Consider the following 25,138-nt stretch of genomic DNA (forward strand, 5'->3'; position numbering starts at 1 on the left):
CTTTTGAAAGCTGAAGTAATTTAAAAAAAAATTTATATACATTTATATACAAATTTATATACATTCTATATTTAAAGCCTACGCAATGCATTCACATAGATACATAAAAGAAATATGCTAAAGAATGAGATGTTTAACCTCCACATAAGAATTCTAGGTGATCTTAATTGGTTTCTCTTCTGAAATTTTAATATTTTCTACTATTTTAACAATAACACCTTTCTTTTCAATAATACCACAATACAAATCTATTTAATTTAAAGATAGAATTCTCAGGGGACCTCAACCTAGTGTTCTTACTGTCTCCTCTTGAAGGCATTTTATTTGAGGAAACTATAATAATTGAATTTAAGGAAACTATGATAAACGCAGTCTTGGCTTCTCAAAATTTCTGTAGTACTCAGTGAGTGTCTGAATTCAGAAATTATCTAAGCGCATAAAGGCTGGAGGATAATATTGTATACATCCACCATGACTGATTCTATCCTTACAATGTACTTAAGCATAGCATCACCTGATCAATAATTCAAGGAAACAATCCAGAAGGAAATTGATTGACCCTAACCAAAAGCACTTCATTTTAATCTCTCCAAAAATATTGACTGAGAGTCAGCTGAAAAAAGGTAATATGCTATGTAACTAAAACTGTTTTCACTCTAAAATTTGGTTTCACAGATGTCAGATCATGCTATTTCAAGAAAATCCTTTTCTCATTTTAATCCTTTTATTTCTATTATGAAAAAAAGTGAGGCAGAGAATTGTTTCTTTAAGGAAAATTACAAGAACTTTACAACAGTAAGATGTGATTTACAAAAATTGCCAATGGGAGTAGAGAGTCAAGTAGAGAAAAAATGCTTTTTATTGAAATTGCAGCAGATTGAAAAGATCTTAAGCTTCAGACTAAAAATAACACATAGTAAGCTACTTTCAAATATGAAAACCAAGGCATCTGATAATAAGAAAGAACAATAGACAAGAGTGTATCTGTTTCTCTGTGATAAGAGTTCTGCTTTAGGATAATCTGAATAATAACAGCTGCCATTCATTGAACACATGGCACGAGCTTCATCTTTATGCTACCCATTATCTTTTTTCATCCTTAAAACAGATGTTTCACTTTTATTCCCATTTCTTGGACAAAGAAACAAAAACTCACAGTGGTTAAGTAACTTACTGGCCAGGTAGAGCTAGGATTTGGATTTGGATCAGCCTTAAGTTCTTAATTGTGTCTTTTTTTTTTTTTTAAAGTTTGTGCATACAAAAACTGGGGCACAGGCCAGAGATGTGGGGATGAGGAGATTCACCCGAGACAGAGTGGGTAACAGAACAGGCAGATTGACTGAAATACACTGCTGAGGGGAGCAGAGGGCGAGTCAGGAGAGGTCTGCTGCATCATGTGGGTAGCTCCCTGGCTGGGGATCGAATTCACGCTGCAGTGGCTGTAGATAGCTTCATAGGTTGCATCTTAACCCCTTGCGCCACCAGGGAGGTCCTCTTAATTGTGTCCTATAGGCCTCCTGGTTCCTATTTCATGTTTTAGATCCTAGATTCATGTTTACATGTAGTTACTGTAGTCTATATGTAGTTACAACAGACTGATAAATGTCTGAGCATAAATGTAATAAAATCCTTTGGCACATTCTTTTGGTTCACATTAGGTTTGAATGACCAAGTGCATGCTGGCCTCTGGCAATGGATTGGTGGTGAACCTGTCACCTTCACCAACTGGAGGAGAGGGCCCCCTCAACGGTCAAAGCCTGGCAAGAACTGTGTTTTGGTTCAAAGACAAGGAAAATGGCAAACCAAGAACTGTAGAAAGGGCAAACCTCATAATTACATATGCTCCAGGAAACTCTAAATAGAGCTGGGTGCCCACTTGGGATTTCTCACCTATTTATTTACAGGATTTGTGCATATTGCTCAATAGAAAGCAAGGTGTCATGCCTGACTTGGTACTTTTTTTTTTTAAATCATAGTGTATGAATGATTCTACCTAGAAAAAAAAGGAACATAGATGAATAGTTCCAAGAAGATTGGTAAATGAATATATCTTCTAGAAAGATAAAAGCTTTGTATCTCAAAACATTTCAAAATAAATTTCTGAAGTATTAAAAGGTACAAGATTTATTTCAGAAGAACCCACCCTGATTCCACTCCATCTCTTTCAGCACCAATTTCATGGTCCTTGGATTATTTTTTCCACCATAATGCCTCTAGTGAGTTCATTCTGAAGTCTGTATTGCAGGTGCTGCTACTACTTCAGTCTGAGTGAAAATAACCCCACCAGTTCATTAAATGCAAAGGATTGTTCTGTCCCTTTGGAGACCCTTTAAATGTGAAACCTGGGATAGGAAACTTATGGATAAAAAGGAGAATTCTCTGTGGTGAAAATGCAGGTTTAGATGGAAGATGTTGCAGATGGGAGCTCATTTTCAAAACTCTAATTCAATATAAGAATTCAGGGGCTATTTGATTTCAGGGGTCTGCCCATTGCCATTCATAAACTAGATCTTTTCTGTTAAGAATGCTGGCACTGTTCCTTTCAGAAGCTAAGGATGGACTTGCCCTGGTCTTCAGATTCATGAGAAATTTGAAATAATATGAAATTCTCTATCTATACTTCTAATACTGACTAGCATTTCTCAAGGACATTTGAAATACAGTCTCTATGTGAATGATGGTTAATATGTAGAAGAAACACACTGTTTCTTAGAAGTAACCAAATGAGGTATGTTGATAAGCAAAGAAAAACTATGCATATAAAGGAACCCTGGAATGTCTATATTCTCAGAAAGGATTTTGATATGATTTTTTACCCTGAATCTTTCATATTTGTAGAAATACCATGTTAACTTTATTCTTTAATGTAACTGTGTTGTGGTCATCTATGTTCTCAGCTGAGTTAAACATTTTTATAGCTGTGATGCTTGTTGCCATCTTCCAAGAACTCCCCTCTGAAATCAAGGTTTAACTGCAGGTAATTAGAAATGTATTTCTGAAACATTCACTCAGAATTATCCTGTTTTTCATGAACACTGAAAAATATGGTTGTGCCAGATGTAACTTGCTGTATGAGACCAGTGTAGCTTCAGAATCAAAACAGGGTTTTCAAGTCGACTCTCTCTTTGGTGCAGGTTTCATTATAATGATATCTTGAATGAAACTAAAAAAGGCTGAAGAAATTTGGGTCAGTTTCTGGGTAGACAGCATAGTTTCATTTCTATTCATCTGTCAAGGTTTTGATTAGTGGAAAATTTACAGTGAGAGAATAGAACAAGACTTCAACATTCTATCTCTTATTTAAATGTAAACATCATTGTGGAGTCAGGAAGCTCCTTACTTGGATGTCACAGGTAGTCTCCTGTAGGGTGTATAATGAAAGACACACAACCTGACTCCACACCAGCCCCAGTCCCTTCTGACCCACTGGCAATGCAATGGGGAAAGTGGAATGCCAGAGAAAGAAAAAAAGTTGTTTGCCTAAAGGGTTAAACCCTAGGAGGGAAAGTAAAACTTTAAGGAATGAAGAATTTGAGGGCAGGGCCATTCCTTTCCACTAGAACTCTAGAACCATATTAACTTATAAAATGGAAATCCAGAGCCGAGGCTACTCTGTAGAACCCAGTTGGTCAGCATGGTAGGTACTATTAGACATTTCTGCAATGACAATGATATTTAAGTGTAATTGCAAATGTTTTCCCAAAGAGAATGCTTTGACTTTTTATAGTAACTAGAAATGCTTGAAGCATATTTTTAAATATTCCAGATTGTGAAATCATGAATCATGTTGTTAAATCCAAGTCGTTGAAAGAAGATACAAATAAAAAGTAAGGCAAGTTTTGGGTGGTTGGCAGTATTCACCATTACCTTCCTTTGTTCGTCATGATCTTTCACTTGGGGAGAAGTAAATGATTGTCATGGTGCTCTCTATCTTAACTGGTCACCGCCACACTTCAGGTTCTGTTAGGAACAGCAAGAAGCAGACTAATGGTAGAATGGGGATTAAGTGAGGAAATGGAGAAAGGAGAGAAAGTTTGAGTAGGAAGAGATGGGGGCTAATGGCAGCTAGAAAGAAAAGCATCAGAGAGAAGGCCCTGAATACTACCTAGTTATTCCCCGAGTTGATTATTGGCTCAGGAAAAGGCCTACTTTATCCAAAGGCATCAACCCAGTTGAATAGTGTGTAGCATTTCAGAATTTTCTCATTTTTGGTCTATAACAAACACACAGCTTATATTTGCTAAACATTAACTTAAAAAGCATATGATAATTATTCCATCTCCTTCCAACGACCAGGTGACATCTATTTAAATTTCTGTTTTTATTTTTAATATAGTCAAAAGAACATGCACATATTCTCATTAACAATATGGTTCTGTATGACTTAAACTTCAAACTGGTGCTGATTAATTTTTGCAATAAAGCAGCATATTAAATGTACTGTATCTAGTGTTGTATCAAAATTAATAAAATAAGCTTATTTTGAGTTCTGTGTCATTATTCTTTTAGTTTCTGACATTTTATATTCTATTCATTGTAAGAAGGAATGAAGAAGAAATTACATGAGTATTTCTAATCATAACTATTTAGATCAGTATTTAATTATATGACTTCTATCCATCCACCCAGCCCCCTATCTCCCCTTCCACCCTGCATTTGTCATTGTTTGCAATCCTAGAAATATTGTAGTGAATGAGAGAAAAAACAAAGTATAAGTCTATGGCATATTTATGAAAATTTCTAGTGGTTTTATTAAGGGTGGAGTTTTTGATCAGGGAAGAAATTGTAAAGAAAATCATTGATTACATTATTATCCTTTTTCAGAATTAGAGGGAAATAAACCAAGATTTTGTTAGCTAAGTTACATTTTGTTATATTTCTCTCCTGATGTAGACACTGCTATAAACTTTTTGGGTTTAGGATCAGGTCTAAAAGTTCGCAGTAGCTGTCTCAAGTTTCTTGTCTTCCAAATCAAGTTAGGAATGAAAGTTTCAAATGTAGCTAATTACGTTTGACAATCACATTTTACCACAAAGATAAGTGGTATGTGTCTTTGTGTCTTAGAGATTCCTGGAGTGAAAGTAACAGGCATGAAAGAAAGAGACCTTTGATATAATTTCATTTAATAGTCTATTAATTTCCTAAAGTCAAAATGGGAAGAAATCAAAGCTAGAACTCTAGGATCTTCCAAATTATAGACTCTCTTCTAACTATTGCACTATCTATCACCACTCTGAGCAAATGGCTTTAATATCAAGTATAATCTCTTTGATTGATGAATATGATAAAATTCACCATATGCTTGAAAACATTACTGTAAACAAAAGAACACAGGCACAAAAGTTCCCCTTGTATGTGATTCCACTGATAAGAAATATACCAAAGTAGGCAAAGCTATAAAGACAGAATGTAATTTGGTGGTTGCTAAGGGTTGCAGGAAGGGGAAATTGGTACTAATTGCTACTAGGTACAGGGTTTCTTTTGAGAGGATAGAAATATTCTGAAATTAGGTAATGGTGATAGTTGCACAACGTGGTGTATATACTACAAACTACTGACACGTGCACTTTAAAATGATGACTTGTGTTATAGGAAGTATATATAGCATTATGTAAAAATGCCATTAAAATCACCATATAAATGTTTATTTTAGAAAGCCATAAATGGGTTGGTGTGTTTGCTGTGTGTATCTGACTTAGCCAAAATCTTTTTCCAGCCTTTTCCCCATGTCTTACCCAGGTGTTTATTTATTTATATAGTTAGTTAAGTGGAAGGGAATGCGGATTTGACATATTTTAAAATTTATGGTGCTGTTTTATTGATCTTCCTCCTCTTCCTCCCCATCAATCATGGGAGAACTGTTACTGATGGCGGGGTGTGACGGAATGTCTGTAGTGTCCCGAATGCCATCATTTTCTGAAAGTTAATTTTACTAGCCTTTAGAGAAAGATTGTGCAGGAAATGAATATACTATCCTCATAACTTAGATATATAAGTGTTCATTTTGAACAGATTTTATAAGTCTCATATTCTGCTAAGCAATAAAGTTTCGTTTATCTTAAGATACGAAGGAGCAAAAATCAACCAACACTTGGATTAAAGCCCTCGGGGTAACTAGCAATACTTTTCTTCAAGCAACGAAGTATGAGTTCACCTTTTGCATCTGTCCTCATCTGCATTTTTGGCTTTCAACCCCAACTTACCACACAGAAGAAATGTGTGTCCAGACCCATCTATATGTTGCCTACACGAAACGTACTTTCAATACAAATACACAAACACATTTAAGGTAAAGAATGGAAAAAAATATGCCATTCTAAGGCTAGTTAAAATTAGAGTAGCTATGTTAAAATAAAATGGGTTTTAGAGTCAAGAATATTACCAAAAACATAGAAAGTAATTTTACAATTTAAATGGGTTAGCACATCAAGAGGGCATAACAATCCTAAACGTTTTTGCATCCAATAACAAAGCTTTAAATAACATGAAGAGCTTTGGTTATTTGGGGTTTTTGGTGATTCCATATGAATTTCATCAATAATTGTTCTATTTCTTTGAAGAATGTCGTTGAAATTTTTATTGGGATAACATTGAATAGCAACAACAAATGTTGGCGAGGTTGTGGAGAAAAAGGAACTCTCCTGCATTGCTGGTGGGTGCAAACTGGTCCAACCACTATTGGAGAGCTGTGTGGAGATTTCTTGATCTACTAAAGATAGAGCTTCCATATGATCCAGCAATTCCACTCCTAGGTATTTACCCAAATTAATTCCAAAGGGCACCTGCACCCCTATGTTTATAGCAGCACTATTTACAATAGCTAAGCTATGGAAACAACCCAAATGCCCAAAAATAGATGACTGGATCAAGAAGATGTGGTACATAGACACAATGGAATATTACTCAGCAATCAAAAAAGATAAACACTTGCAGTTTGCAGCAACATGGATGGAGCTAGAAGGGATCATGCTCAGCGAAATAAGTCAGAAAGAAAAAGAAAAATACCGGATGGTCTCACTCATAGCAGGTATTTAGAAAACCTAAATAAGGGACCAGGAAAAAGACTAATTAATACAAAGTAAAAATCAAAATCAACAAGCAACTATAAACCAGAGACACACTACCGGGGCAGGGGGGAGGGATGGGGAGAGGAAGGACTAGGGTCAATATAAGGTGGGGTGCAATTGTATGGGGAATATAAACAAAATGAAAATGCATACATTGTGCAAAAATGAAAAATGATGTAAGAATTATATAAAATAAAATATAAAAAATAAATAAAACCTGTAGTATATTAAAGAGGAAAAAAAGTTAAAAAATACACACATGAAGCAAAGACTGAGAACTGCAAAGACAAAATTACCATTTACAGAAATTTACCAGTATAGTCAGAAATGTCAATACTCTCTCTTAATAATTGTTAGATCAAGTAGGCAGAAAAGGACATAGATGTGTATATACTGTTGCTAGCATTATCCTAATTGACATCTGTGTTACTCAACAATAGCAGAATATATATTCTTTTCAAGTGCACATGGAACACTTATGAGGACTGACATTATTCTGGGATGTAAAATAAGTCACAATAATTTAAAATAATTCAAGTCAAAAGGAAGTTTGAGAAAATGGAGACTTTTTAAACCTTCAGGAAAATCTTAATAGAAGGTAAGTTTCAGAAATTGGGGGTTTTCTCAAGCTTTTGAGAAATTCTTGCTACTGAAGCAAGATGCTATGTAATGGATGTGACCAAGTGGCCAAATGTTATCATCATTAATAAAATTGGACCTACACTGGGGAAAAAAAGAATTCAAGTCATACAAAATATTCTTTGACCACAATGAAACTAAGTTAGGAAGATCGCAATAGCAAAATTATCTGTGGAAAAACCACCACATGATTGGAAAACAGCAATTTCTTTAACTCATGGGTTAAAAGGGAAATGAAAAAAAATATGTTGAACTGAATAAAAATGAAAACAACATGTCAAAGTTTGTGGGATGCCATTAAAACAGTACTTAGGGAAAATGTTACAGCACTGATTGCCTACATTAAAAAGTAAGAAATATCTTAACGTTAGCTTCCACTTTAAGAAAGTAGAAAAAGAAGATGGTGATAAGGGAAGAAAACATAACAGCAAAAATCAAAAGAAAAGAAAGAAAATCAATGAAATCAAAAGGTGGTTGTTTGATGTTATCAATAAAATTGGTAAGTCTCTAGTCAGATTGACTGGAAAAAATTGAGAGAGGATACAGATGTCAAGAATGTAAGGTGACATCACTATATGCTATAGCTATTAAAGGAAATAAAGGGAATATCATAACTCTTGTCATTATAAAACTTAAAAGAAATGGACAAATTCCTTGAGAGACATAGAACTACCAAAGCTCAATCAAAATAAAAAGGATAACTTGAAAAAATCCTGTAACTATTACAGAAATTGAGTTTATATTTTAAAATTTTCTCACAAGAAAATTCCAGAGTCAGGGTGGGGGGAAGCAAATATTGTTTAAAAATGAACAATGATGTAAAAAATTAAAAAAAAATGAAAAAAAATTTCAGAGTCAGATAGCTCCATTATTGAATTCTACAAATATCTGAAGACAAAATAGCGGCAATTTTGCAACAACCCATCCAGAGAATTTGAGAAGATGGTTACTTCTAACTTATTCTATGAGGCTAGCATTATAGTATCACAATAATATTATAAGAAAAGGCAACTTCTGACCAATATTCTTTATGGAACTAGATAAAAAAATTCTACAAAATTTTACCAATTCACACCAATAATATATACAAAAGAATAACACACCTTGACTATGACACTGTTAGGAGAATGACTAACCACAGATTAGGAAAAAAGTTACCCTGCATGAATCTGATAAAGGACTTGTATACAGACTATAGTTTAAAGACTTTGAAAATTCAATAATAAAAATTTTAATGGGCTGAAGATTGAAAAGCTCTTTTACCAAAGAAGATACATTAGTAGCAAATAAGGTACAAGAAAATACGTCAACCTGTCAGTCACTAGAGAAATGTGAACTAAAGCTACAATGAGATACTGTTATATAATCAATATATTGGGCTGTCAGGAAAGTCATGATGTATTTTTTCTGTTTTCCGTGCAAAAATGCATCATAACTTCTGACAACCCAACATACTAACTAATATATATAACATGTATAATATATAACATACATATTATATTTATATGATATATATTATATAATATATATTGTTATATAAGCTGTTTATAATAATATATAATAAATGTATAAAATATATATTCTATAAAATATTTTTATAAGCATATAAAATATTATAAAATATATATTGACTAAAGTTGAAAAAGCTGATATATCAAAAATTGGTGATGGTGTGGAAGTACTGGGACTCTCATACACTGCTGGCAGAAATATAAACTGGTAAAACCACATTGGAAAACAATTGGGTGGTTCTTTTAAAAGTTACACACATAGTTCCCTATCAATCAGCAGTTTCCCTAATACTTACCCAAAAGAAAACACATATATCTATTCAAAGACTTACATGTGAATATTCGTAGCAGCTATATTTGTTTTGGTCCAGGCTGGCTATCAGCAACCAAATGTCCACTATCCTGAGAGTGGATAAACAAAGTACATCCTTATGAAGAAATACTCTTTGGAAATAAAAATAAATGAACTATTGATGCAACGTGAATGATTCTTGAAATAATTTTGCTGAGTGAAAGAAGCTTGACAAAAAGTATTATGTAGTATATCTGTACTCCATTAATAGAAAATTCTGAAAATTGTTAACTAACTATACAGACACAAAACAAAGCATTACTGGGAATGAGAGATGGATATGGAAATTCAGAGGGGACAAGGGACATAAGGAAACTTCTGGAACAATGGATATGTTCACTATCTTCATTGTAGTAATAGTTTTACAGATATACATGTGTATACATATGTGCACATAAATATGTGCCAAAAATCTTTCAAATTATATACTTTAAATATCTATAGTTTATTGTAAGCAATTACACTGCAAAAAAAAAGCTGTTTTAAGAAAGAGAAACAATATAATTTCCATAACACGATGGAAAAATTTTCAAAAGAAAATGAAAGCTATATGGAGTAAAATTGTGCAATTTAAATATTTGAGAATAGATACTTAGTGGAATATTTGATTGCCTCCATTAAGTAATTCTATCTCATAATGTCAATTTAAAATAGCAGAGTATTAAAATAATGTATGTACCATTTAATAGCTACATTGCAATAAGCAAACTGACAGGGGAGTGTTTATATCTCAGTTACACCACTTATTAGCTATGTATCCTATATTCCCTAAACTTAGGTTTCTGATCTATAAAATGGGATAAAAATAACTTCCTGGAACAATATTTGTGTAAATTAAATGCCTGGGCCATAGTAAGCACTCAATAAAAGATACTATTTAAAAGCTGTAAAGCATATGTGTGTTTGTACAGAGCAATGCACTCGGAAGATGGTAACAACTTCAAACAGTGCCTGTGCTCACCAGGAAAAGTAGAGTTTGGGGGATGGGAGACTCAGGGTTTTAAATTTCCACATTACAAGTAAGGTAGAACATTTGTGTCAAACATGTCTCCCACATTTGCCTGTGAAGGCAGGAGACAACACTGGAGTACAGAACCTAAACAGTTTCATGAAGTCAAGAGATTTTTTTAAAAAAGATGTTTTCAGCTTTTGGAAAAATGCAGATGATTGAGCAAAACTTTTTTTACAATCCCAGAATGTCTTGTGCTTAGAGATGATGTCGGGCACATAAATCTCATAAAGAGACACGTTAGGGGATAGTTTTTCACATGATTGTCTACTTGGCTAATGGACTACACTTGGATGATAGTCATATTCTCAGGATGGCTCTTTATGAAGCCACATTTTTAATTTTCCCTTGCATTCGGTATTTAAGGAACACACTTGTTGCATATATTGAGGCTCTGTCATGCATCGAAATGAATATGTGAATATTTAAATGGTGCTAAGTGGAGAGAACAGTGTTTCAGATAAAGAAGGATTCAAAGGACCAGCAGACCACTGGCTCCCAATAAAATATTTTCTTTCCTACAGATGTCCTGGCCATCAGAATTCTTTGGTCATGTTAGTATCTAGCCACAAATAAAAGATTTCTTAAGAGTATCAGATTTGAACCAAGAGTTGAACTGTTATAAATGTTACTCAACTTTATGGCAAACCCAGACCCTGGATCAGGTACACAACAGAAGGCAAACCTGGCTGGAAAGGTCTGCTTTGCTTTTTGAATTTTATTGACACGGTTTTTCAGTTTGTCTCATGCTGTCTCGTTACTTAATTCCCACACCTCAAGGGGAAAAAATGTGTAATATCTTAATATTTGTGTTACAGATACTTAACATTATGTTTCTGCATAGGTGTTGCCAAGATAGTCAAGCCAACCTTTATTTATAGAGGGTAGAAAATATAAATCTGTCTGAAATCTTTCATGAAATGAAGGTCTTAATATCTCCAGCGTTGATTTTGGTGCCTACCCTTGGAGAGTCTTCGAGAAGGGTTGTCAATACAAGGTGTCATTGTTTTAGGTTTCCTATCCATGACTTGCTTTTTCCCCCAACTTCCCTCTCTTTTGGCAACTTCTCTTTGCATTCTGTCCTACATTTGGCCCTGAGTCAGTTGAAAGCTTTGCAAGTTGATTTTCCATTCCCATCTGAATTTGAGCTTAGCTGTGGAACTGTTTTCCATGTGTTTTTAATCATTTGTCCATGTGTTATGAGCTTATAGGGACAATATGGTTCCCCCAACTGCCTGCACTGTATAAGCAGAAACTGGCAAGGTAGCCAGTGGGGGAACGGTTTTCAGACAGATGCCCCCTACACTCATTTCTGTTGGTGACACACCACCCCCATCCTCCAACTGGAGGAAAACAATTTACAAGCTTGCATAAAGTTACCTAACACACTCGTGCCAGTCTTCTGGCACGAGTTACCTTTTCTAGGAGTGTAATTATCCTTTAGGAGAGACTTGCCTGGGAACTGTGGCTGATGTGACAAAGTTCAAAGACCTACATTGAGATCGTGGCCAGGCTGAGAAATAAAGAAAGGTTTATTCTGAGTCTTCCCAGATTCAGTGAAAATGTGGTTTTAAAAGTAAAGATAAGTTCTCCATGACAAAGAGATATCTCTTCACAAGAAAAGTACAAGGGCCTGTGCCAGAAGTTCTGTCCACATTTTTTTATGGGGGGGTGGTGGTGTATGTTAAATCAAACATTCATTAACCTTGTAAGTGTAGAGCAAGGGGCCAGGAACAGGAAAGAAACAGAAAAATGCTTTAAACAAAATCCCTGTTCTCAAAGTTGCTGCCAATGCAGCCCCCAGCAACATACATTACCCCCTGCCTGGCAAGAGCCTCCTTCCCTCCCCAGTGGGGAAGCCATGGCTGGGGGATACAAGTTAACCCCAATGTTTTGGGTGAGATGGCGCCCTTGTAAATTCTCTACTTCTAAGGCAGAGGACTGAGTGGTAAGTCTGCTTTTGTAGCATAAAACTTCAGATTCTCATAATTCTCTGGCTCACCCTGACCTCTCTTTCTCCACTTTATTTAGGACCAAATTTAGGAGAAAAGAGTCAAATGTTACAGAGAGCTCCAGTAGCTACAAGAAGGCCTGGGCGAACCTGGGAAGGAAGTTTTAAAAGAGACCTGGAGAAAAACGCTAGATCGAAGACAGTGAAGATTAGGTTTGTATAATTGTCTCCCACATTTGCCTGTGAAGGCAGGAGACAACACCGGAGTACAGAACCTAAACAGTTTCATGAAGTCAAGAGATTTTTTTAAAAAAGATTCAAAATGAGCAAACATTAAGTAAATGCTAGTGAGAGACAGTAGAATAAAGGCAGTTTGATGATATGTGGGAAACTTCAATAAAATAGGTAAGAAAGGTGGAATTCTAAGAACACAGTGGAAAGAAGTGGATTGGTATGGTCTGATGGTCAAATGGGAGGAAACTGACATCTGAGGACTTCAGTCTCTGTGGAGGAAGGGATGAGCTTATTTGCCTGAAAGTGATAAGAGACAGCTGTCAAAGGTTTGAGGTGATTTAAAGAGGATTTTAAAATCGTCTGTGTGGAGAAATAAAGAGAAAGTTGACTACAGCAGTAATAAAAAGATTGCTGGGCAGAGTACAGGATTCACTTAAGATGGAAAATAATTTATTTAGAATCAATTTTTGCCATAGTGCCATTACTTTTCCAGATTTCTACTGCCCAGATGTGGCCAGGAAAGGTGGGTAGCTGGGGGTTTCAAGCATTGGAATGTGCTGATGAGAGCAAGAGAAGGATACGGGCCAAGGAAGTAGAGAACATTGCAAAAGTTTGAAGTGATGGAACGTGAAGCCAAGTGGAACAGGGGAGACATGAAAATCTGAGGACTTAGGGACAGTCATGGAGTTTAAAATCTAAAGTGGAGGCAGATGTTAAGCAAATGTTTGCACAAATAATCATTTAACTACAACTGTGGCAGTACTATGATAGGAATAAAGCAGAAAGCGTGCTGAGAACAAGTGAGTGATAGAACTGAAACAAGAAAATGTTGTTATGAAATTATAGAATGTGAAATTCACAGTTTGGAGGTGAGTCATTCCTGGTAATAGGAGGGGTCAACCTACAGCGTGGCTGGGGAGGCAAGGCTTAGGGATGTGAAGTTAAATACCCGAGACCATGGAGCTGACAAGCAGTAAAGCATAGCCAGGAATAAAAGTCTTTCTGGCTTCAAATTCAGAGTTGCCCCCACTTACATTACTCTCTCTGAGAGCAGCTTTCTGTTGAATAAAATTGATCAAGATAACTTCTAAGGATGGAGATGAAGGTGCGTGGCAGAGGGTTAGTGTCAGTGACGTGGTCCTGAGCTGACTATAGCAGAGGCTGTGAGCAGTATGGAATGGATAGAGGGTGGGAAGTGGGCGTGTAGGAAAGTCGCCTCAGTTGCTTTAGTCGAATTTGCAGGAACCCTCTCTGCACACTTGCTAAGTAGATGATTGGTTACATATGGTTATTGTCTATGAGTTGTGCACTGTAATAACTACATACCCAGTTTCAAAAAAAAAAAAATTCTTCTCAGTAGTCTGAGAGTATTTTTTTTTAAAGATTTATTTATTTATGCATACAAGAAGTGGGGTACAGACCAGAGGTACAAGTGTGAGTGGATTCACCAGAGACAGAGTGGGGAACAGAACAGGTGGATTGATTGAAATACTCTGCTGAGGGGAGCAGGGGTAAGACCAGAGAGGTCTGCTGCGCCATGTGGATCACCTTTCTGGTTGGAGATTGAACTGGTACTGCAGTGGCTGGTGATAGCTTGATAGCGCTGAGACTTTAATCCCTGTGCCACCAGAGAGGCCCAATTTGGGAGTGTTTTGGAGAGAATAGTAAAATTACTAAAACTGTAAGCAGAATAATTTGACCTTAAAAGATAATATTGCCTAGAAGTAGAAATGGGGAGTTTTTGTGGCATGCCGCACCATTTAAATTTGTCCTTTTCTATTGACTGCATGCTTTGGTCTCTTTGGGTAAGGTATTCGTCAGCCCCAGGTGCCCTAACAAAGTACCATCGAGTGGTTTTAAACAACAGAAATGTATTTTTGCATAGTTCTGGAAGCTGGGAGTCCAGGATCAAGGTGTCCATTACGTAACTTTCCTCTGAAGGCAGCTCCTTGCTCGTAGACAGCATCTCATATGTGCATCTCAAACACGGGGTGTTTCCTCTGAGCTTATCAATATTGTAATCTCCTCTTCTTCTGAGGAGGTCTACCCTAAGGGCCTCATTTTATCCTGACTACCTCTTTAAGAACCTTATCACCAAATCATCACATTCTGAAGTACTGGTGATTAGGACTTCAATAAATAAATTAGAGGGATGTAGCGGGGTGGAGGGCAGGGAATACAGTTTAGCCCATTATAGGTGACAATTTAAAAATATATAAGTGCACTGATAATAGTAATTGTCTCCTCCATGGGATAGGAAGCCTAGGAGGTTAGCAGCAGCTTTATCTTGCATTATACATTTTTGCACAGCATCTATTGTGCTTTCTTGTACTCAACAAATATTTATGAAATAAAATCAGCAGAAACCCAGTGTGACAATTCTGTGTCATTGAGATTTGAATCTACCTGACAGTCCCTTATAAGCAGAGAGATGTTGCCTGCCTAGGTTTTCCTTGTGTATCTTATTTTGAACAATTAGGATCTCCCTCTGGATTACACACTCCACTAGGCCTGGATAAGGATACAGTCACCCTGTTATCCCCAGGACTTCTCCCAGATTTGGCACTCACATATATGCTGTAAGAGTGAATGAGTCTGGGCCTCTCTGGTGGAGCAAGAGGTTAAGCACAGCACTATGAAGCTATCCGTGGCCTGAATTCAATCCCCAGCCAGCCAGGGAGCAACCCACATGGCGCAGCAGATCTCTCCTGTCTCACCGGCTGCTCCCCTCAGCAGTGTGTTTCAGTCAGTCTGCCTGTTCTGCTCCCCACTCTCTGGTGAATCCTCTCACCACCACCATCCCACCTCTGGTCTATACCCCAGCTCTCATCTGCATAAATAAATACATCTTTAAAAAAAGAAAAGAGGGCCTCCCCAGTGGCGCAGTGGTTGAGAGCTGGGTTGCAAACCTGCCCGCAGCCTCTGCAGCGCTGGTTCGATCCCTGGCCACAGGGCAAAGGTCCCACATGGCGCGCAGACCTCTCCTGCCGCCCGCTGCTCCCCTCAGCAGTGTACTTCGTCAGTCTGCCTGCTCTGCTCTCCCCTCTGGCTCTGGTGAATTCTCTCACCTTCCTGCGCTTCTGACTGTACCCAGTGCTTGTATAAATAAATAAATAAATCTTTAAAAAAAATAAAATAAAGACAAGAGAATGAATGAGTCCAATGAATGGGGCAGCTTTCCAGAATGTGACCCTTGCAATATATTCTTTCCATAGAAAGTGGCAAGGAAAGGAATGCTGGGAGCAGAATGTGAGGTTTAGAATAATTTACTAAATTTAATTATGATAAGCGGTTTAAGAAGAAATTAATTATCCTAATCTGCCCTCTTCCTCATTCTGTTATTTGCTCTTTTTTTTTTTAATGATCAGACCTCTTTGACAATGTTGCTATTCTATATTTTTTAAAATAGAGGTAGTTTAAAGCAATGGCATGCACCTACCCAGATTTCTTCCACAAGCTCATCATCTCAAATCCCTTTTTCTGTCTCTCAGTTCCTTCTCTAACTCTTGTGCTCACCTCCTACCCCAACACTTCCTCTCACCTTTTGTTGATTTAAGTCTGGGGTTTTCAGGAAGGAACTTAGCCTCTCTGTTTCCCCCACAGAGAGCACTAGACCACTTTTTAGCTCCCTTCTGAGATTCTGTAGGAAACAACAAGCATAGTGACCTTTCAAAAATACACGAGAAATTCCACCTGGCCCTAAGGATGTCTTAGTGCCTAGGGAGCCTGGACAGTGAAATCAGACATTTCAGTTCAGGTTGGGGATGGGTTGGAAATTGGAATGAGTAAGTTATAAAATTGGATTTCAGCTCACAAGCTTGACATTGTCCCAGGAAGTAGATTTAGCCAACTGGGGCTCTCCTGAGCTCATGCTTGCCTTTCACTGGACCTGCCTCTGGCACTAAGTACACCAACATTTTGTGGCAATGTCTCCACACACCAGCTTCCTGCTGTGTCTAGAGGCCCCTCCAGACCTACCTCCATTTGGCTTCATCCAAATTGGGAGGTAACTAGAAGCCTGCTACTGCTGAGCATTCACAAGGGCAGTGTAACTTTGCTTTTCAAAAGCTACAAAATGTTTATTTATGTTCTTAAGAGCTGTTTGTAAGGTACAGCATACGTGGCTCTAGAATTGATTGGAAAGAACACAATGGTGAAAGGTGACCATCCACTGCCGTTCACTATAAAAACAGGGATTGAAGATAGACATATGTTCCATAGCTGTCATTACATAAGGCTTTACTTTGCCAGATTTATCCTTCGGGGTATTTGTGTGTTTTCTCAACAGGAATGAGAGAATAGCAAAAGGAAATTCTCCATGAGCAGTTTTTAAATCACATCTATAACCACCAAAACTGGGATCAGAAGAAGGGAAGAGAAGTTAAGACTAAAGAAAGGTTAATGATACAGTTAAATGAAACCCCTACAGCTAATACAACAAAGCCATAGAATGTATAATATAAACTATACAACCAGCTAGAGAGTAGGGTTTAATAACTTTCTACCATTTCCTGCTATCTAACCGGATGCCTGTTTTACAAAATGAGTTTTCTACAAATTTCAGTTCAACAGAAATTATTTGTGTTGTGTCGCATGTTCAGAGACAAGTAACTTGAGATGCTAAATGGAATTGCTGGGGTACAGTTTACTTTGGAGGGATGTTAGGTATTGTGATTGATGGCAGTGGAACTTTAGGCACTGAAAAGTAAAGTTTAAAAGGAGTCAGGAGATATACCACAGCTGGCTTTCGTATCTTTATAATCAGGACCACAGTAGTCACTTCTGGAAAGTCTGTTGCATTAACTTGCTAAGGGGAATTTTTAAAATTCCAAATATAGTAGACAACTTTTAAAATACTTTAAGAGAAGTGTCAAATACTAATGCTCATTTAATCTGGATCAACTGTACTTTAATTCATACCAGTATGGTTTCTATGAATATTTGGTACCATTAAAATATATCTCTTGTAGTATTTTGGGAAAGTGATGGTTTCTGTTTACAAGTCATTAACTAATGCAAGTAATTGGATTTGAGGCTTTATGTCACAGAAATTGGACTTGGCTGTTAAAAAGAACAAATCTGTAAAAGACATTTCAGTGGTCACTACTTGAGAAGAAAGCTACATCAATTTTGAAAAAAGAGGAATAAGCATAATTTGTGTTCCTGGAAGCACAGAATGTGGTGATTAAATTAAAGTGAAGAAAACAAGCATGTCTTGAACTCATTTGCAATGGAAACACTATTCAAATGGTACGGGGTTCAATTTGATTTTTCAGTTTTGTCAATGATTCTTTCCCATATACTTGCCTGATTAACGAGCTTTTTAAATGATAGTCACTTAACAAATTTTTTTTTGAAACACTCACATTTGTCTCCATCTTGATTTAACTGGATCTTTAATTACTAGAGAGCAAGGGAAGATAATGTGGATTCTGTAAGATAAAGAACTGACTATCCAGCTTCATGCCCAGAGCTATCAAACCTTGTTCTTAGAATCCACAGTTCTCAAGTCTGACTCTTTGTTTAAAGAAAGAGAAAAGTTAATAGGGTGGCTGGAGACAGCCACTTCCCCATCCTCAATGAAGACTGATGAGCTGCCAGCCTGTTACTTAGAAGTCTCTTGAAAAATTTGTGAATAATTGAAAGACTTTATCTGATGACTAACCAGTTGTAAAATTTAGCCCCAAGTATTTGACTCTTAAGGTGAAGGGATTAACTTGGGAATTGTGAGTCTCCGAACATGGAAAAGGATAATATATATTCCCTTTACTCTGTTAACATATAGAAATAAATAGCCCCATTCACATCTTGATAAGAGAGGGAGTTGTCAGCTCAACAAAGTTAATAGTCTTCAATTTCTTCCTTTCCCTTCCTTACAATATCCACATAATTCTTGGGTCATTTTGTGTGTGTGTGTGTGTGTGTGTGTGTGTGTGTGTGTGTGTGTGTGTGTGTAGCACAAAAGGCTGGGCTTTTGCTAAATACATGCTTTTACATTTTATCTGATACATTTAGCATGTCTTGTCTATTCTAGCCCATTACAAAAAGAAGCACAGCCAATGTCAGCTGACTGGTCCTTTCTAATAACAGATGAGAAATCTGGGCAAAGAATGTGTTGTTTTGCTTATACTGTTCTTTAAATCTCAGCAATCAAGTGTCAGCTAATTACCCCCTGGGTCCTAGGCTTTCACTGGTGTCTTCTAAAATACACAAAACCGGAGTGAAGGCAGGACACCATTAGCACTACATAATTCAAGCAAACAATAAATGTGTTTACTCTGCCTGGCTATTGACCACCTGCCTCCCCATTCCACAAGGCAGGTATCTATATATAGACTCTCTTGTTCACAGTCCTGCAGCAAGTGAGCCTCTTATTTGGGCCCTATCATCTGTGAATCTGAAGGAAACTTGAGAAGCTTCGGCCCCAACAGCATGCCTCGCCTCTTACTGATGCTGCTGGTGCTTTTGCCTCTCGGGAAGGCTGTGTGGCACAAGGATGGCTCCCAGAGTCAGAGTCCTGTTTCCTTTGTGCTTCTAGAAAGGAATCGTAGACAGCTCCCCACAAGCAACCACGAGGAAGCTGAGGAGAAGCCAGATCTATTTGTTGCAATGCCACACCTGTTAGGTGAAGGTCCTGTTGGGAAAGGTCAGAGGCAGAGAGAGAAGATGCTGTCCAGGTTTGGAAGATTCTGGAAGAAGCCCAAGAGAGAACTCTACCTACCTTGGGACTCGGACAGTCAGCACATCCCTTCTAGGACCCAGCCCCTCACTCAGCCAAAGGATGGGAGGCAAATGGAGAAATCTCCTTTGAGGGAAGAAGCCAAGAAATTTTGGCACCACTTCATGTTCAGAATGAGTCCAGGTTCTCAAGGAGTCATCTTACCCATCAAAAGCCATGAAGTACATCGAGAGACCTGTAGGACAGTACCCTTCAGCCAGGTAGTTATTCAGGGGGGAAGGGTTTCTGGAGAGGGTTGGAGTAGGGACAGGTAGGGGTTGGGGGAAGAGGCTGCCAGGAGCTTGAGTCTCCCCTAACTCCCAGATTTGGTCCTTGGCCATTTAGCACAGGATGATGCTTCCTACATTTCCTTCTAAACTTTCCATTGCTTCTTGGTGTCCCGAAAATTCTGCATGAATGGTAAATGGTACTATCAATGCAAGTAATCATTCATTCTGATGGCAAAGGGGTTTGTTTCATAGGGTTTTATTTTTATATTTTTTATGGCAGTGGTCTATTCAGAGAGATAATTAAGGCTGTATCCTGTTAGAACCTGTGAATTTAGAGCAATCACCAGAAATTCTCTCTAGTTTTATTTCTGCATAACATTTTTACTGTGGCTAGATAGGCAGGCTCTCTGTAGACAAGCTGGAATGCACTGGGCTATTCCTCACACCTTCTCATACACATTTATGATGGTCTAATCCCCTGTATTTCACACCTAACCACTTCAGAGTCTTGTGAAATATATTGAGGTTGTCAGACAGAAGTCGCCCTATCGTTTCTAGTGATACCATAGCAAAAAAAAATGATTTAGTTTAAATTATTTTCTCATAAGCTTTGAAAAAATAATCTTGGTGAGACATTACATTTCCTCCCCTTAGAAAGAACTATCTCCTAATTCATAGGGTATGGATTGGTTTGTGGTTATCATGATTGATTCCACACTATTAAGACAAAAGGGTATTCTATCATCTACTTTCTTCAGTCTGTTCGGGCAACCCCTATATTCTAAAAGCTAAATCAAATTGAGAAATTGCATCAGGTCCTTAAATATGAAGATACTGAACCCAAAGCAACGATGCAGTGTAGAGTAAAATTTTATAGTCCAGTAATGCTACCCAATTAAGCAGGCAATGGTATAAGGTAATTGTCTGTGCAAGGCAGTTAAGTATTCTGCCTGCAAAGCAAGGAGATGTAGCAATAAGTCAATTATCGAACAATAATGACTGCTTTTTAGTCCATGTGCAATTAGAAAATTGCCTGGAGAATTGGGCAATCAAATTTCCTTTGAAACTCTGATTTTGAATTCTAATGGTAATTAGGCTAAAATAAGGTGTTTAAATCATATTTTGAAGGGCACATAAAGTTAAGTTTGGGGTTATGGAGGAGGCACAGGTGATGCAATGTATGATGATTTGTAAGCATGTGTGTTGCAACTTTGTTCCAAGTAAAGTCTTAGTTTTGAATGTACTACGGACCCAGAAAAATAGGGTATGATTAAACTTGTGATGTTCTGATCTATTCTACTACCAATGGAACAAACATGTATTGAGAATCTATTATGCACAATATATGGTGAAGAGAAGAAAGTTAAGGCAAATTACTTACGTAAGAAACTAGCTGTTAGGATCTTCCAGCTGGTAACATCCAACTAGACAAAATTTTTTTAAAGTTTGAAGGGTAGAGTACAATATCTCATATTAACTTAGGGTTTTCTTAAAGGCTAATTTGTTAATTTACTCAATAAAAGGAATTTATGGCTCTCTGCTCTTACAGATACCATTACTGACATATTACAAAATGTATCCAGAATTAGAAAGTTCTTGGAATTTTAGTTGAAATGATCCTCAGTCTTATCGTTTATGACTTCTATATCATGTGTGTTGAAGAAATGACAGCAGAGGGCCTCTCTGGTGGCTCAGGGATTAGTCTCAATGCTACCAAGCTATCACCAGCCATTGCAACATGATTTTGATCCTGGGCCGGCCAGGGAACTACCCACATGGTACAACAGACCTCTCCTCTCTTGCCCGCTGCTCCCCTCAGCAGTGTATTTCAGTCAGTCTGCCTGTTCTGCTCCCCACTCTGTCTCTGGTGAACCCTTTCATACTTCCCCCCTCACCTCTAGACTGCACCCCAGCTCTTATATGCATGAATAAATAAATATTTTAAAAAAAGAACTGCAGATAATTTGATAATGTGTTTGCCTTTTAGATGATCACCCATGAAGACTGTGAGACAGTAGTTGTACAGAACAACCTTTGCTTTGGGAAATGTGGGTCTGCTAGTTTTCCTGGAGCTGTGCAGCAACCCCCTACCTTCTGCTCCCACTGCTCACCTGCCAAATTCACCATGATGCACTTGTCACTGAACTGCACTGACCTTGCCTCCGTGGTCAAGGTGGTGATGATGGTGGAGGAGTGCCAGTGCAAGGTGAAGACAGAGCACAAGCATGGGCACCTCCGGGCCGGCTCCCAAGCAGAACTTCATGCCCAGGATCCTTTTATCCCAGGTTTTTCAACTTAAAAGGCTATCCAACTATTACTTTGGTGAAGCCAAACCACAATAGTGAAATTGCTGATTATTCTGTCTGGGAATGTTAAGTGGGCACATAATATTTTAAGGGAAAGGAGGTTTCAAAAATAGCTATTAAACTAGAATGATTTAGAAAAAATGGTATTTATCTAGTTATCAGGATGTGTTTGGGATCTACTCTTGATGTTGCCACTAACTGAAGAATCTTGAACTAGATGATCATTAATGTCCTTTCTGTTACTGCTATGCCATGTTTTATTGTTTCCACATTTTGGTAAAAGTTCTCCAACTGAGGAAGGTAATGAGATAAACTAGACTATAAAAATGGGCTTCTTTAATAGATTGACAAAGCATCAAGAAAAAAGAGAAAAGGGCAGGGGGCTATTTTTGAAAGGATTCCTTTGCATCTCAGGCAGTGTTTTATTTGACTTATATCAGGTAATTAAATTGTGGCATAGATATAAGGTGTGCTTGTTTGGTTGCCTCCTTATTTTTGATACTCCTCTTATAAAATCTTAATATCAGGTCTCTGACTTTGAAGAAAGCACATTGATGTTACTTTTATTGGTTTACATAGGGGGAAGAGGAACAATCATTGGCAGTTAAATAAGTAGCTATATTAGGAGGAAGGAAAAACATATGACCAGCACCAGTTTCAATCCAGAGATGCCAATGAACGTAACCAAGGAACTCTAGTAAATATCAAATTAAATAAACTTCAAATGATTTAAAATGGAAACAATTTACAGATGAAGTCTTTTACGTACAGGAGCGCCTTTCAGATTCAATACCAAGTAAGGGTTCTGAGTATGGTTGACTTTTTTGGGCTACCATATTAAAAACTCTGTGTGACAAATTTTATTCTGAAAATGCCACAATAGCAAGTTCTGAAGATAATTTGAATATCTTAATGCATTAAATTTTAACATGCAAAGCATGGTGGGAAATGTCTTGGTATTCAGTTGTCTTATAGTTTGACTTACTTGTTTTGTCTGTCCCAGAATTTAAAGGTACTACCTGGTGATTTCCTAGCTAGAAGCGTTTCTAAGATGGTCACAACTCTGCTTCTTCTGATTTTGTAACCAACTTTCCGTTAAGGTTTTCTGATTACTGTCTTTTAAAAAACACTTTCTTCTGTATTTATTTGTATGTAGAGCTTACGCAAAACTGGATTTCCTAGCCATGTTACTTTTTAAATAATCAGTCATTAAAAATTCATCTTAAAATGTTAATTATTTGGATCCCTTTACTTCAGCATACACACAAAAATAGTGTTTCCCAGAATAATGATTTTTTTCAGAGATGTCAATGTATATTTTCATTCTATTCCTCTCTAATCACACCATTTAACCTGGTATTTTGAACAAACAAATGCATGTATATTTAGTGTATATTCTACAACACATCAACGTAACAGAATATATGTTACACAGATACGCATGTGGCATTGACAACAGAATATATTATACCCTTTGGTGGTCAAAGACAACTTAATTGGCCAAGATATGGTCATAAGAATAAAACTGTTAAGCATTAATGATATCCCAGCTGGTCAATATACTTTGGTGCCAAAAGCCATTGAGCAGCTGTCTGGTTTGCTATTGCCTCATCCTGATTATGTAAACCTAGTTCTGCCAATTGGACTATCCTTTCCCTTCTTACACACTTGCAAATCCCTTTTATCTATCTTTGCAAATAGACTCTTGAGTCCAAGCCCCCAATCAGTTTTATTCAAATTCCTGGTATGCCTCCTCTCACATGTGAATTCAAGATGAGCCAGTTGCTACATTCATAGAGCTTACATTCATAGAATAATGAACCTTGTGAAATTTCCTCATTGAACCGTGTTTACAAACAAAAATTGGTAATTTCCAATGGTTTGATATATTATATGTGGGAGCCTAAGTTACCGAGAGGAAACTAGTATCAAATATCTACTAAAAGTCAGATATTGTCCTTGGACTTGTACACACATTATGCAGTATATATGAAAATATCTAAATTGTGTAATTCTCACCAAGAAATCCTACAAGGTGGATAAATACCCATTTTATAGGTGAGGAGAATAAGTCCTGGAAAGTTCAGGCAACTTGCCTAAGGTCATTTGGAGCATTGTTTTAAAGTATTTGTTCATCCACTGTCCATCAATTTGGAATCAGTTATTGCAAATAACTCAAAGCTAATTATTTTTGCCTTTTGTTTCTCCTTCAGATTCAAAGGCGTTATCTCTTGAAAAAGAAAGCATTCCTAGGTTAGGTTCTCAGCCAAGCATTGGCCTGACTTGAATGGGTCACAGCATGTTTGCCATCAGCCTTGGCCTCTTTTTCCTCCTGTGTAATAATCATTTCAAAATTATTGTGATGATAAAGTATAGATATTGGCACTTCAGAGAGTTTTAACTTTGTAAAACCACAAAGGGTTAATTTACTCTTCTCTATTCAGACTTCTCCTTGTTTAAAAATTTGAGAAATTTAAAAAACAAAGAAAAGTGTAAAGAATAAAGTAACAAACACTCAAATTCTCATCATTGGAACATTTTTTGTCATCTGTGCTTCTTTTCTTTTTTTTTAAGAAATAATTTCACATAAGGATTTTTGCTGAGTTTAACCACCATGCTGAGTGCTACCTCCCACCCCCTGACAACTCCTCCCCAAGATTCTTATTTATGCTTCCAATACCCTTTCATATTCTTGCAAAGGTATACACACATCTATAAAAAAATACATGGTAGTATTTTTGTGCATATTTCCCTTTATTCAGTGGATTCTTATTTGTTCAACAGTTATGTGCTCGTCACATTTCTAAGTGCTGTGACTATAGGAAGGAAACAAGTCAGTTCAGATCTTAGAACTGACTTGTTCAGAGCTTAGTTAAGAGAGACAAGCAATTTCAAAATCAATTGATCCACTTATTGATCAATTAAAAGGAAAAATATCATTTGATTATATGTGTTATGCAAGGAATTAAAATAGGGAAGTGTGCTAGAGGTTAGTTACTAAGATTAAGTAGTCTCTCAAAGGGTGATATTAAAGCTGAGTTTTTAAGCACATGCATGATATCCTCTATTAATTGTTCTAAGTTATTTTTTTTCTTCACATAACCTGATTTGGTTTTACAAT

The 25,138-nt window shown here is 37.0% G+C and overlaps 2 protein-coding genes across 6 annotated transcripts in view; both read left to right on the forward strand.

Annotated features, from left to right (window-relative positions):
- The window catches only part of FREM1 (FRAS1 related extracellular matrix 1), a 146,957-nt gene extending 142,465 nt beyond the window's left edge, over positions 1-4,492 (forward strand). For 3 of the 5 annotated variants that reach the window (XM_037491837.2, XM_037491838.2, XM_037491836.2), the window contains exon 14: positions 1,659-4,492. In XM_037491837.2, coding sequence (XP_037347734.1) covers positions 1,659-1,858 — 200 coding nt within the window. In that variant the 3' untranslated portion in view covers positions 1,859-4,492. The remainder of the gene's footprint in view (positions 1-1,658) is intronic. The other 2 variants (XM_037491830.2, XM_037491832.2) reach the window with 1 other exon arrangement.
- Positions 4,493-19,195: 14,703 nt separating this feature from the next.
- On the forward strand, positions 19,196-22,010 carry CER1 (cerberus 1, DAN family BMP antagonist). The gene is made up of 2 exons (XM_037491726.1): positions 19,196-19,702; positions 21,699-22,010. The coding sequence occupies exons 1-2, from the start codon at positions 19,196-19,198 to the stop codon at positions 22,008-22,010; spliced, it is 819 nt and encodes a 272-aa protein (XP_037347623.1).
- Positions 22,011-25,138: the final 3,128 nt, after the last annotated feature.

The sequence above is a fragment of the Talpa occidentalis genome, unplaced genomic scaffold (genome assembly GCF_014898055.3).
Source record: "Talpa occidentalis isolate TD23 unplaced genomic scaffold, MPIMG_talOcc4v2.1 talOcc4.7, whole genome shotgun sequence".
In the NCBI taxonomy this organism is placed as follows: domain Eukaryota; kingdom Metazoa; phylum Chordata; class Mammalia; order Eulipotyphla; family Talpidae; genus Talpa; species Talpa occidentalis.

Bases quoted from the DNA above. Each gene is read 5' to 3' on its own strand.
- CER1 (XM_037491726.1), top strand. From the start codon at position 19,196: ATGCCTCGCCTCTTACTGATGCTGCTGGTGCTTTTGCCTCTCGGGAAG. The intron at 19,703-21,698 runs GTAGTTATTCAG...TTTGCCTTTTAG, and splicing joins GGACAGTACCCTTCAGCCAG to ATGATCACCCATGAAGACTG.